Source organism: Oryx dammah, unplaced genomic scaffold (assembly GCF_014754425.2).
Source record: "Oryx dammah isolate SB20612 unplaced genomic scaffold, SCBI_Odam_1.1 HiC_scaffold_2, whole genome shotgun sequence".
NCBI classification, from domain to species: Eukaryota; Metazoa; Chordata; class Mammalia; order Artiodactyla; family Bovidae; genus Oryx; species Oryx dammah.
This window is the reverse complement of record NW_024070186.1, coordinates 110,364,042-110,378,798: the sequence shown is the minus strand read 5'-3', so window position 1 is coordinate 110,378,798 and position 14,757 is coordinate 110,364,042. Positions and strand designations below refer to the sequence as shown.

Sequence of the window (14,757 nt, the reverse complement as noted above, 5' to 3'; positions counted from 1 at the left end):
AATAAATAAATTCATTCCTTAAATTAAAAAAATTTGAGCTTGTACTCTTTTTATTCCTCTTTCAAGTGGTGTCAATATCAAAATGCCTATCAACTCCAGTGGACCTGATTGGGTGACTGTGATTCCCAGGAATATAAAAGGTAAAAGGAGCGAATGTGATGATTTGTTGTTTTTCCTGCTCAGTGTGTTGAGTCTCTGTAGTTTCACTGAAGATATAAAGCCCCCTTTAATTTGCCCTGGTTACTACTGGGCATAGTTTGTGTTTTAACAAATCTTCCAGGTGATTCTGATCCATTGGTACAGGATATCATTAAGAGTAAAAGAATGAAATTTCGAAGATGAAATATATGTGTTTTGTTTTTTGCAGAATAGTTATAATGAGCTATAGTCACTTGTATAAAAGAAGGATAAACATTATTATTATTTTTTTAATTTATTTGGCTTTGTCGGGTCTTAGTTGAGGCATGTGAACTTTTAGTTGTGGCATGTGGGATCTAGTTCTCTGACCAGGGATCAATCCTGGGCCCCTTGCATTGGGAGCGCAGAGTCTTAGCCACTGGACCACCAGGGAAGTCCCAAGGATGAATATTATTAAGGAGCTTATATATTGGAAGGTGGTCACTTCTTGGCCTTTTGGCTAAGATCAAGTGCAGAGGGAAGATGAGGTCCTTTTAGCTGTTGAAAGCATGTATGTAGTATCCCACAAAGCAGAGAGTGCAAACACTAATGCCACAGGGATGAGGTGTAGAATACACCTGAACCTTGGAGTGTGAGTATCAGCCATACATGCACCTTGTGTAAGTGGTGGGAAGGAACTGCAGAGCAAGGACTGTCGAAAGGCGGCAGCCCCTCAATTCCTACACATGGTTGATAGGCAACAATGTGGACCCAACACAGCCAGGTCAAAAGATTTTTTTTTTTCCATCAAAAACCTTAAGTCTTAATTTTTGAATGTGCATCTCCAGATTTCAAAACATTGGCATCCTGTTAAAAACTTAAAAAAAAAAATTTTGTGGACTAAATAAAACTTGTGGTCTAGATGCAGGCAGAACCCTGCCAGTCTGTATTTCTGATGTTCACTGTCAGTTGCCACAAGCAATCCCCATCTTTTCCTAGTGAAGAACTGTATTCGATTTACTTGAACCCAGTGAGTTCCTAATTTTAGAGGATGCAAATGTGAAACATCATGAATGGAAATTGCTTGCCTTTTATCTGCCAGGCCCTCAATCCCATAGTCGAGATGTCAGTAAACATGATACCCCCAGTAAACTGTATCCCTTACACTCTCACATCTGTCACTTCTGGAGGCTCTGACTCACCAATACTTCTGACCTTCTGTTCCACAGCCCTGGTTGTCTAGCTCACTAGATTCAGTCACTAGTGAGGCTTTTGATGGGTTTTTAGGAGACGAAAGAAACCATGAATCAGTAGGAGCAGGGTACCCTGGCTTAGATGGGTACCCTGTGACCCTGTGATATACCCAGTTGTCCAGTGGGATGGCCAGTGGGAGGAGCTTTAGATGGTTTGCTTGCACCTGTCAGGTCTTAGAGTTCAGCCAGGAACTGGTTGTGGCTTTGCACAAGGAGCAATAGGAAGGTCTTCTTAAATGAACAGTGCGAAGAAGCAGAGGAAAACAATAGAATGGGAAAAACTAGAGATCTCTTCAAGAAAATTAGAGAGATCATGGGAATATTCCATGTAAGGATGGGCAAAATAAACGACAGAAATGGTAAGTACCTAACAGAAGCAGAAGAGATTAAGAAGAGATGGCAAGAATACACAAAAGAACTATACAAAAAAGATCTTAATGACCTGGATAACTGCAATGGTGTGGTCACTCACCTAGTGAGGTGAGTGTGAAGTCAAGTGGGCCTTTGGAAATATTACTACAGACAGAGCTAGTGGAGGTGATGGAATTCCAGCTGAGCTATTTCAAATCCTAAAAGATGATGCTGTTAAAGTGCCGCACTCAATATGTCAGCAAATTTGGAAAACTCAGCAGTGGCCACAGGACTGGAAAAATTCAGTTTTCATTCCAGTCCCAAAGATAGCCAATGCCAAACAATGATCAAAATACCATACAATTGCCCTCAGTCTGCTTGCTAGTAAGGTTATGCTCAAAATCTTTCAAGCTAGGCTTCTAACAGTACATGAACCGAGGACTTCCATATGTATATCTTGATTTAGAATAGGCAGAAGAACCAGGGATCAAATTGCCCACATTTCTTGGATCATAGAGAAAGCAAGGGAATTCCAGAAAAACATCTACTTCTGCTTCATTGACTATGCTAAAGCCTTTGACTGTGTGGATCACAACAAATTGGAAAATTCTTAGAGATGGGAATACCAGAGCATCTTCTCTGTTTCCTGAGAAACCTATTTTGTAGGTCAAGAAGCAACAGAACTGGACCTGGAACAATGGACTGGTTCAAAGTTGAGAAAGGAATAAGAGAAGGCTTTGTATTGCTCAGTTCAGTTCAGTCGCTTAGTCGTGTCCGACTCTTTGCGACCCCATGAATCGCAGCACACCAGGCCTCCCTGTCCATCACCAACTCCCGGAGTTCACTCAGACTCATCATGTCCATCGAGTTGGTCCATCCAGCCATCTCATCCTCTGTCGTCCCCTTCTCCTCCTGCCCCCAGTCCCTCCCAGTATCAGAGTCTTTTCCAATGAGTCAACTCTTTGCATGAGGTGCCCAAAGTACTGGAGTTTCAGCTTTAGTATCATTCCTTCCAAAGAATATCCAGGGCTGATCTTCAGAATGGACTGGTTGGATCTCCTTGCAGTCCAAGGGACTCAGGAGTCTTCTCCAACACCACAGTTCAAACGCATCAATTCTTCGGTGCTCAGCTTTCTTCACTACCAGGGTCCAGCCCCAGTTGGATCCAGGGTATCCGAAGTGTGACGGTGTCGGCAACTGAGATTTATTTAAAGATATAGAGAGAGATAAAGAAAGAATATTGCAGTTAAGAAAATAGAGGAGAGAAAGAGGCTGATATTCCTTGGTTTACACAGAAAGCCAATAAAGCCCCAGCACGGGACTTGCTCTGTTCACGTAGGCCACAGGCGCCCTCTCGAATTGCGGAAGATGCCCCACCTTGAGCACCTTCCCAAGTGAGTTTTAGAAGCCCGGGCAGAGAAGTGAACTCAGAGGGCCCCTGTGCTCCAAGGAGTCAGCCTGAAAGGGAAGAGGAAGAAGGAAAGAACGACATGGGGTGACCAAGCTTTGGTGAGCAAGGCCCACAACTTTATTTTCAAAAGGAGCTTTTATACCCTAAGTTGTACATAGAGAATAATGGAAGATGCAGAGTCACCAGTCCTGACCCTTATCGAGACCATGCTTTCTTTCTGCATACCTATCTGTATACACAGGTCTTAGGTGATTTATATCATCTTCTGGCCAGGAGGCCTATTAGCATTTTATGACCCTTTTCTGATAAGGGTCCGTCAACCAGAAAACTTATTTTCCCTAAAAGTGTTGTTTTTTCCAAAGTCTGGTGCCACTCTCAGAAAGCCCTAAATAAAGTTACATTCCTACAGGGCAAAGGTGTAGTGGGCTATAACAAGGAAAGAATTTATTAACTCAAAGTTTAACGTTATTAATATCAAAGCCACTACTTATATTTCTATATATTAACTATGTTAATTAATGCACACAATATGAAAATTTGGCAGCAAACATTGGCTCAACAATGAGACCCTTCACCAGTACCATTCTAATAATTTTGACTCCTCAAAAGGCTTTAGTTAAGCTTCTCTTGCCTCTCGTGGTTGGGAGGCTGTAAACAATCACAAGTGTAGTTGTAAAAGTCCAGATAAACCTGTCGGGCAAGTTAGAGAGCCATCAGAGGGGTTTGGATTGGAACACTCTATTATGCCCAGGAGATTTATTAACTAGAGCTCTAAGTTGATTTTCTTTAGAGAAGGGTGGTCGGGGATAGCCCCCCGCTGGTATCAGCGGAGTTAGTGAAAGGCATAAAATAGTAAGACAGACAGACTCTGATTTTGGGGTAGATGCTCGAGCAGGTCCAGGGGGTCCCTCGAGTTCTGATTTGCCTTGCCTGTCAGGTCTCTTCCTCATGACCTTTGCCATGGGTGGGATCGGCCCAGGGAGTCCCCTAAGTCCTGAATCCTTGCTTGTCAGGTCTCCTTCGCATGACCTTGTCATGGGTGGGATCTCCCGTGCTGGCTCCTGGCACTTCACAGTCCAACTCTCACATCCATACATGACTACTAGAAAAACCATAGCCTTGACTAGATGGACCTTTGTTGGCAAAGTAAAGTCTCTGCTTTTCAATGCTGTCTAGGTTGGTCATAACTTTTCTTCCAAGGAGTAAGCATCTTTTAATTTCATGGCTGCAGTCACCATCTGCAGTGATTTTGGAGCCCCCCAAAATAAAATCTGATACTGTTTCCACTGTTTCCCCATCTATTTGCTATGAATTGATGGGACCGGATGCCATGATCTTAGTTTTCTGAATGTTGAGCTTTAAGCCAACTTTTTCACTCTCCTCTTTAACTTTCATCAAGAGGCTCTTTAGTTCCTCTTCACTTTCTGCCATAAGGGTGGTGTCATCTGCATATCTGAGGTTATTGATATTTCTCCCAGGAATCTTGATTCCACCTTGTGCTTCATCCAGCCCAGCGTTTCTAGTGATGTACTCTGCATATAAGTTAAATAAGCAGGGTGACAATATATAGCCTTGACGTACTCCTTTTCCTATTTGGAACCAGTCTGTTGTTCCAAGTCCAGTTCTCACTGTTGTTTCCTGACCTGCATATAGGTTTCTCAAGAGGCAGGACAGGTGGTCTGGTATTCCCATCTCTTTCAGAATTTTCCACAGTTTATTGTGATCCACACAGTCAAAGGCTTTGGCATAGTCAATAAAGCAGAAATAGAAGTTTTTCTGGAACTCTCTTGCTTTTTTGACCATCCAGCGGATGTTGGCAATTTGATCTCTGGTTCCTCTGCCTTTTCTAAAACCAGCTTGAACATCTGGAAGTTCATGGTTCACGTATTGGTGAAGCAGATGCCCTAATGACAGAAAGTAAAGAGGAACCAAAGAGCGTCTTCATGAAGGTGAAAAAGGAGAGTGAACAAGCTGGCTTAAAACTCAACATTCAAAAAACTAACATCATGGCATCTGGTCCCATCACTTCATGGCAAATAGAAGGGGAAAAAGTGGAAGCAGTGACAGATTTTCTTTTCTTGTGCTCTGAAATCAGTGCGGATGGTGACTACAGCCATGAAATTAAAAGACACTTTTAATTTCGTATTAAAAAGTAGAGACATCACTTTGCCAACAAAGATGCATATAGTCAAAGCTATGGTTTTTCTAGTAGTCATGTATAGATATGAACCTGGACCATAAAGAAGGTTGAAGAATTGATACCTTCGAATTATGGTGCTGGAGAAGACTCAAGAATCACTTGGACAGCAAGGAGATCAAACCAGTCAGTCCAAAAGGAAATCAACCCTGAATATTCATTGGAAGGACTGATGCTGAAACTGAAGCTCCAATCCTTTGGCCACCTGATGTGAAGAGCCAACTCATTGGAAAGGACCCTGACACTGGGAAATACTGAAGGCAGGAGAAGAGGGGGATGACAGAGGATGGGATGATTGGATAGCATCACTGACTCAATGAAGATGAATTTGAGCCAACTCTGGGAGATAGTGAAGGACAAGGAAGGCTGGCATGCTGCAGTCTGTAGGGTTGCAAAGAGTGACATGACTGAGCCACTGGACAACTAAAATTTTGTTTAGAGAAAAGAAAGATTCAGTAACTAGTGAGGCTTTGATGGGTTTTTAGAGGAAGAAAGAAACCATAAATCAGTAGGAGCAGGGTACCCTGGGTTTGAGAAAACTGTTTCAGAGCAGGTAAACAATTGGAAAGAAAAGAGAAGGACAGTTACTTTGTGTAATAAGGAAGAAGTCCAGCATGGGGGAATGTCATCGATGTTCAGCTTAGTGACCAGCAGAGGGCACTCAAAGATCCTAAATGAACGGCTCCCATTCTTACTAGTTTCATTCCTTTTCCCTCCCTCCTTGCCTTCCTCCCTAATTCCGTCATTCCCTTTGTCCTCTTTTTAAAATGTCTTGTTTTCTGTTTATTTGAGATTTAAATAAGGGTTGTGGAAATAGTATGAAGTTCCTGTATAGACTTCACCCAGTTTCCCCTTAGACTGACTTCTTAAGAAATCACAGCTGTGCTTAGTCGCTTAGTCATGTCTGACTCTGTGATCCCATGGACTGTATAGCCCTCCGGGCTTCTCGTCCATGAGGATTCTCCAGGCAAGAATACTAGAGTGGGTTGCCATTTCCTTTTCCAGGGGATCTCCCTGAGCCAGGGATCGAACCCAGGTCTCTCGCGTTGCAGGCGGATTCTTTAGCGTCTGAGCCACCAGGGAAGCCCAAGAATTCTGGAGTGGGTATCCTATTCCTTCTCAAAGGGATCTTCCTGACCCAGGAATCGAACTTGGGCCTCCTGCATTGCAGGCAGATTCTTTACCAGCTGAGCTACCAGGGAAGCCCAAGAAATCACACAACACTTAACAAAAATAAGAAAGGAACATCCGTGTAACATTATTAACTAAACTATTAGGTTTCATTTGGATTTCATCAGGTTTCCGACAGATGTCCATTTTTTGGTTCCAGAATGCAGTGCAGACCCCACATTGCATTTAATTGTACATTTCCTTAGTCTTTCCACTGTGACAGATCTTCAGACTCTTGTCTTCCATGACCTTGACACTTCAGAGGAGCACTGGTCAGATATTTCTTAGAATCTCTCTGAACCTGAGTTTGTGTAATGTTTTCTTCTGAGTGGGATGAGGCTATGCATTTTTGGAAAGACTGGGACAGGAATGATGCGGTATCCTTTTGCCGAGGAACGTGATGTCCAGATGTATTGCTAACGATACCTTGATCACCTGCTTTAAGTGGTGTCTGCCAGGTTTTCCATTGTAAACTAATTATTTTCATCTTTGTATCTACATGATATTCTAGGGAGATACTTTGAGGCTGTGGTAGGCTAAATAATGGCCTCTAAAGATGTTGTTATTGTTCAGTTGCTCAGTCATGTCTGACTCTTTGCGACCCCATGTCCATCGAATCAGTGATGCCATCCAACCCTCTCATCTCCTCGGTCATCCCCTTCTCTGCCCTCAGTCTTTCCCAGCATCAGGATCTTTTCCAGTGAGTTGACTCTTTCAATTGGGTGGCCAGAGTATTGGAGCTTCACCTTCAGCATCAGTCCTTCCAGTGAATATTCAGGGTTGATTTCCTTTAGGATTGACTGGTTCGATCTCCTTGCAGCCAGCCCAAGGGACTCTCAAAATATCCAGATCTTAATCCCTCAAATTTGTGGATGTTATATGTTATATGGCTAAAGAAACTTTGCCAATATGATTAAGTGAAGGTTTTTGAGCTGAGGAGAGAATAACTGGAATATCTGCTGCTGCTGCTAAGTCGCTTCAGTCGTGTCTGACTGTGCGACCCCATAGACGGCAGCCCACCAGGCTCCACCGTCCCTGGGATTCTCCAGGCAAGAACACTGGAGTGGGTTGCCATTTCCTTCTCCAATGCATGAAAGTGAAAAGTGAAAGTGAGGTCACTGAGTCGTGTCCAACTCTCAGCGACCCCATGGACTGCAGCCCATCAGGCTCCTCCATCCATGGGATTTTCCAGGCAAGAGTACTGGAGTGGGGTGCCATTGCCTTCTCCACTGGAATATCTGAGTGGGTCCTAAATGCAGTTGCAAGTGTCATTTTAAGAGGGAGGCAGAGGGAGGCTTCCTACAGAAGGCCATGTGAAGATGGAAGCAGAGAGAGATTTGAAGATGTCATGACCTTGGCTTTAGTAATGGAGAAAGGGACCATGAGCCATTGAATGCAGCTCTAGAAAAGGCAAGGAAACAGATTCTTCCCTAGAGCTTCCAGAGAGAGTGTGGCTCTGCCCACAGCTTAGTTTTGGCCCGGTGATACTGAATTTGGAGTTCTGGCCATCAGATCTGTAAGAGAATAAATTTGTTTTGTTCTCAGTCACTAAATTTGTGGTAATTTGTTACAGCAGCCACAGGAAATTAATAATACATAAAGTATGTAAAACATTCTGTTTTTGTTTAAGCTTTCATCTACTAACTTTAGCATTCATCACCCGATCTTCCTGTAGCAGTTACTTCTGTGGTGTTCTAATGATGACCTGCTCTCTCCCTCATTCTTAAGACACTTACTAATTGGAATTTTTTTGTAAGGGAGAGTTGTCCCTTCTTTATCATTTGTTAATTTCATCAGTATAGGCTAATGACTATTTTGACTATTTCTTTGAATTATAATCCAATTCAGTTGTTCAGATTGTTCCAGTTTTGGTAATTGGGAACTTCTTTCACTTGGCTCTGTGCCCTTTTGACAATGCTTTTGTTCTTTTAATTAATTATTTCACTTTTTTTTTGAGCTCTTCCTTACTTTCTGAAGGCACCACAAGGTATTTCAGGCCCATTGTGTATTTTCTTTGCCAAGGCCATGGAAGGGCTCATAGTCTTTCCACTTTTATTATTTCCACCTGTGAATCCTATACTTTGAAGATTTTATTTTCCCTTTGACATGTTGATATTTATTTATTTATTATTATTTTGACTGCACTACAAGGCTTGTGGGATCTTTTTTTCTTTTTTTCCTCTTTTGGTCTCACTGCACTGCATGCAGAATCTTAGTTCCTGCACCAGAGGTCAAACCCTGGTCACAGAGTGAAAGCATCCTAACCATTGGACTGCCAGGGAATTTCTTTAACTATGTATGGAATTAACAATTCCTTATTTAATTGATTTTCCTTCTCAAGCAGTCTCGTGGATTTGCTCTAGATTGCCAGGGCCACCCCCATGCATGGACATGATTCCAGCACAGAAACATAACTTTCAGTTAGACTAGACTACCTTATTAAAGCTAAGCATCTGATTTCTGACGGGCTTTCCCAGGGTCAGAATTATTGCTGGATTTTTATAAGCACCAACATTGTGGTCCTCAGACCACTAGCCTAATGTCTTAGGCACTTTGATGGTTTCTAATCTCATCAACAACTAAACTAGAACTCATGTGTTGGGAGCTTAATGCAAGTTTAGTATATAACTAGATCTAATAACAATAGAATAAGTATCAACATCTTTATAGCTTCCTACTGTTTTTCTCTATTGAAGTTTGTCTTATAGGCAGTAAAGCACACAGATGTGAGGCATATAGTACAGTGGAGTTTTACGTCTGTACATATCTTTGTAGGGTGACTCCCCAGTGGTCCATGCCGTTCGAGTGTATGACAAAGTTGACTTAAAAAAAAAGAGGGAGAGAGATGATCCTGGGTCGATCTGATCTAACCGTATGGGTCCTTAACAGTGACCCTGGTGCTTCTAGAAGAAAGAGATTAAAAGTGTGAGAAGGATTTCAGGTGACAGAGATTCTTCATTGCTGATTTTAAAGATGAAGGAGGCCACTGGGCCGGGACTGTAGGCAGCTTCTAGGAGCTGAAGTTCATTCCCTGATTGACAACCAGCAAGGAAATGAGAAACTCAGTCTGACAACTGAAAGGAACTGAATTTAGCTAACGATTTGAATGAACTTGGTAGCAGATTCTTCTCCAGAGCCTTCAGAAAGGAACACACCCCTGCTGACATCCTGACTTCCACCTGTGAGATCCTGAGCAGAGAACCCCGCCATACCGCAGCCCAGATTCCTGACATGCAGAACTGTGGGAAAATAAATAATCCTTGTTGTGAAATGTAATTATTAAATTTTCATTTATTTATTTTTTGGCTGTGCTGGGTCTTTGTTGCTGTGCATGGGCTTTCTCTAGTTGAGAGCAGGGGCTTCTCTTTGTTGCAGTGCCTGGGCGTCTCACTTTGGTAGCTTCTCTTGTTGCAGAGCACTGGCTGTAGGCGTGCAGGCTCAGTACTTGTGACACGTCGGCTTAGTTGCTCCATGGCACGTGGAATCTTCCTGATAGAACCTGTGTCCCCTGCACTGGCAGGATTCTCATCCACTGTACCACCAGGGAAGTCTGCCTCTTGTTTTTAAGCCATTAAGTTTGTGTTGATTTCTTACATAGCAATAGGAAATGAATTAATCAGTTACTACCCAGATCAAGATATAGAGTGTTTATAGAATGTCCAGCATATTTCTAGCACTCTACTATAGCCCTTTACAGTGAAAAATGTACTTTCGCACATCATAATATTGAATTTTCACAACAACCCAGTAAACCAAGGTCCTCCACCCTTATGGCAGAAAAGCGAAGAGGAACCGAAGAACCTCTTGGAAAGTGAAAGAAGAGAGTGAAAAAGCTGGCTTAAACCTCAACATTCAAAAAATGAAGTTCATGGCATCTGGTCCCATCACTTCATGGCAAATAGATAGGGAAACAATGGGAACAGTAACAGGCTTTATTTTCTTGGGCTCAAATTCACTGCCGATGGTGACTGCAGCCATGAAATTAAAAGAAGCTCTACTTGCCCCTTGGGAGAAAAGCTATGGCCAACCTAGACGGCATATTAAAAAGCAGAGACACTACTTTGCCGACAGACGTCTGTCTAGTCAAGGCTGTGGTTTTTCCAGTAGTCATGTATGGATGTGAGAGTTGGACCATAAAGAAAGTTGAGCAATGAAGAATTGATACTTTTGACTGTGGTGTTGGAGAACTCTTGAGAGTCCCTTGGACTGCAAGAAGATCAAACCAGTCCATCCTAAAGGAAATCAGTCCTGAATATATATTGGAAGGACTAATGCTGAAGCTGAAGCTCCAATACTTTGGCCACCTGATGTGAAGAACTGACTCATTTGAAAAGACCCTGATGCTGGGAAAGATTAAAGGCAGGAACAGAAGAGGGCGACAGAGGATAAGATGGTTGGATGGCATCACCGACTTGATAGATGTGAGTTTGAGCAAGCTCCAGGAGTTGAAGGACAGGGAAACCTGGTGTGCTGCAGTCCATGGGGTCACAAAGAGTTGGACATGACTGAGCGACTGAACTGAACTGAAACCAAGGTCCAGGTCCAGTTAACTTAGGAAATCAAAGGATTGGCATCCTATATGTTGTTGTTTAGTCTCAACGTTGTGTCTGACTATTTAGCAACCCCATGAACTCTATCCAGGCTCCTCTGCCCATAGGATCATTTGGGGAAAGGAAGCCTACTCCTACCACCGTTTCAGTAACAAAATGTAAGTCTCTATAAATGGTGCCACCTCTGCCATCTCCCATCTCCTCAACTCCCTAAGAAACCTTGGCAAGTCACTCTGACTTCCTTTCTTTATCTTTAAGAGATATTTGGACTAGCATTCTCTGAGGTCCCTTTCAACATTCTCTGAATCTACAGCTATTTCTACCTCAGATAGCATTTTTAGCCTTCCCGTGTAAGATGCTTAGCTTTTAGGGAAAAGAAAGAAAAAAAAATAAAATTCTCAAAGTTTTGTAGGGGAAATTCAAGGTTCAGTAAAAACTCAAACCACTGTGATCTCTAAGGAGCTAGACACTCCTTGCGTTCTCAACACCGGACGGGGTGTGGCCGGACAGCTCGGCACACTGTCCTCATTCCTTATCTCCCGGAGATGGCACTCCTGTGCTCGAGTTCCTAGATAGGGAATTGATGGCCTCCATTTCTTCTTGGTCTTGTCCTTCTTTCCCCTCCTGAATTCTAATTCCCTGCCAGAAAAATAAAAGTACCCGTGTTGGTACATACACATCTCTACCCTTATTTCACACAGTGTCCCTCTCATACCGCTCTTTCTAAATGGTTTAGGGAAAGTTATCTCTGCCCATTTTTCTCATTTAGTCCCATTCGTGGCCCAAATAGCCCTTATTATGGCTAATGAATGATATGGAATGATGCTCTTTGGAGGAAAATTTAAGCTATGGGCTTTTAAAGAGAAACCAAGACATTCTAGCGGAGAAAGCAATGGCAGCCCACTCCAGTACTCTTGCCTGGAAAATCCCATGGATGGAGGAGCCTGGTAGGCTGCAGTCCATGGGGTCGCTGAGGGTCGGACATGACTGAGCGACTTCCCTTTCACTTTTCACTTTCATGCATTGGAGAAGGAAATGGCAACCCACTCCAGTGTTCTTGCCAGGAGAATCCCAGGGATGGGGGAGCCTTGTGGGCTACCATCTATGGGGTTGCACAGAGTCGGACACGATTGATGCGACGAAGCAGCAGCAGCAGCAGCAGCAAGACATTTTAGAGAAGGTCCCTACGGACCTTACTTGCAAATAATCAAAACTATCCCTTCTGATTTTGCATAAAGATCTTTATGTCTGCTCTTATAACCACTGCCGTATAAATTTCCCTCACCATCAATGTTCAAGATAAACATAAAGTTGAGTAATGACTTGGTTATGTTTTAAAATTATTTTTATTCCACTTATACAGTACAAAATTCTTTCTGAGCTCCAAGAAACACTGACTTTTTAAACAGTTCAGACTGCTTGAAATTGTTAGTCGGGAAATGTTTTTGTCCCAGTTGACCATAAGAGGGCAATGTAGATATACATATTTCTCTTTAAAAATACCTTTTGTTATCTAGTGCTGCATGTTTAAAGAATTAATGTGAGGTTCAGTAATTGATTTGCTTTGCTTGACTTAACTCTGATAGTAAATATAATTAACATTTGAATGGAAATGGTAATTGTTTCTGGTGTGATATACATGTTTCTTTGTAACACTTACTTGACACAGAATAGCTGAGTGTACTAACTTAACCTAGCAAAAATTGTGACTTTAAAATCACTTTTGATTCCCATTCCAGTAGATATTTTCTTTGGGCCCCAGGTGTGTTCTCTGGCCTGTGCAACCTTGATGTGTTGATATAATAAGGAACTTGGGCAAGATGAGATGACATGGTTATGCCTCGTTTAGTAGCATGTTGAGAAATTGCTTTTGAATAAATCAAACAAATGTTTACCCTACCCCCCAGTTTTCTTTGATAATCACATTTGCCACAAAATCATTTACAATGCTGTTTGCTTTTCAATTGAGACCTTGAACCTGCAAAGAATTTGCAGATGCCTAAGAAAAAGGATTAAATATGCACCCCCTATCAAATAGGGCATCTTCTTTGAAGGGAATAAAACCAAAATAACTTTGAGTAATATAGATAAGAAGTCAAAGAAGGGGCCTCCCTGGTGGCTCACTGTGAAAGAGCCCGCCTGCCAGTGTGGGAGACATGGGTTCAGTCCCTGTTGTGGGAAGATCCCACATGCCACAGGGGCAGCTGAGCCTGTGTGCACCAGAACTATGGAGCCTGTGCTCTAGAGTCCAGGAGCCACAACTAGAGAAAGACCCCTGTGGCAGCGAAGGCCCAGCACTGCCATAAATAAATAAATAAAATAAAAAATGAACTGGAGCAAGCAGATAGGCATTGGAAGGAGGTAGAAATTTTTTTTTTTTTAATAAAGAAATCAAAGAAGCTGAAAATAGTCATAAGTAGGAGACTTGCTTAAATTTCAATTTCTAAGTCATATGAGCACTTGGATTTTGAATTGTGGTTAAACAGGTGAGACTATAGAATTGCTGGATTATGATCAAGATTTGAACCTTGGAGTGTGTAAGGGAGTGATACAAAATGATTGGTGGTTTTTGGAAGATTATAAACTTGAATAATAAGTGTTAGAAATGAATAAATGTACACTTTCCAGAAAAAAGCCTAAAAGAAAATGGCCGGTATCCACAGACATCTTGTTTTGGGAAGTGATGTAGCGCAGTGGTTAAGAGCATGGGCGTGGGGGCTCACCTGCTTAGATTAGATCCTGACTTTGCCCCTTCCTGGCTCTGGAACTGAGGTCAAATTACTTAACTGTTTTGAAAGGTAGAACCTATCTTGAAGGGTTATTGTGAGCGTCTGATGAGATAATACATTTAATTGCTCAGAAGAGTGTCTGGTGCAGAGTAAACTTGCAGGAAATATTAGGCCTCCCTGTTGAAGCACGTAAAGTGCTCTGTTTCCACTGAAAAATTCCAGTGCCATTTTCTGAGGGAGGTGTTTGGTAAGAAGGGTGTTGACTGTCACTGTGAAAGGTGTCCTGATGCTTGTGTGATCATGTGTAACTATGCTACAAGCATGAGTACACACTGCTGATGCATTTTTTTTTTTTTTTTAATTTGGCCACACTGGATCTTAGTTGAGGCATGTGAGATCTAGATCTAGTTCCCTGACCAGGGATGGAACCCCAGCCCCCTGCATTGGGAGGACGAAGTCTTAGCCACTGGACCCCCAGAGAAGTCCCTGATGCAATTTTAATATTATTCATTGTGTATAAGGCCTTTTGAACCTTTTGTGTTGTGGAGAGTAAGTCTTTAGATCTTGTGTCATTGGTTTGTTTTCTGTGTTCAGTGATGATTTTCTGAGTTAATATTTGATTGTGGGACCCATTGATTGAAACTTTTGAATGAGCTGAGAAACAGTAAGGACTAATACTGCCATGCATATGTAAAATATTAATGTGTTACTTGCCTCACAGGCATTTGGGTAAGCCATAACCCCAGACAGCGCTTAGATCTACACATTTCCTTGGTTTTTGCCTGCTTTTATTTTGAGAAAAACATGCTTCATCAGAGGGAATGCTCAATGTCCCCTTTCCCCTTCTGTCCACGAACATCCTCACACCCATTTTAGATCTTCTTATTTTTGTGCAAAGGAGAACTTTTTGAAGGAGAGGGAAAGTCTGGGATTTCTTTGAGATGTGACAGCCGGAAATGTCACCCATAGCCAGCAGGCT

The 14,757-nt window shown here is 42.3% G+C and overlaps 1 protein-coding gene across 2 annotated transcripts in view; it reads left to right on the top strand.

Annotated features, from left to right (window-relative positions):
• Nucleotides 1–14,757, top strand: part of NXPE3 (neurexophilin and PC-esterase domain family member 3) — a 60,257-nt gene that overhangs the window by 37,949 nt on the left and 7,551 nt on the right. For both annotated transcript variants that reach the window (XM_040225565.1, XM_040225555.1), the window contains exon 4: nt 67–140. In XM_040225565.1, coding sequence (XP_040081499.1) covers nt 67–140 — 74 coding nt within the window. The remainder of the gene's footprint in view (nt 1–66; nt 141–14,757) is intronic.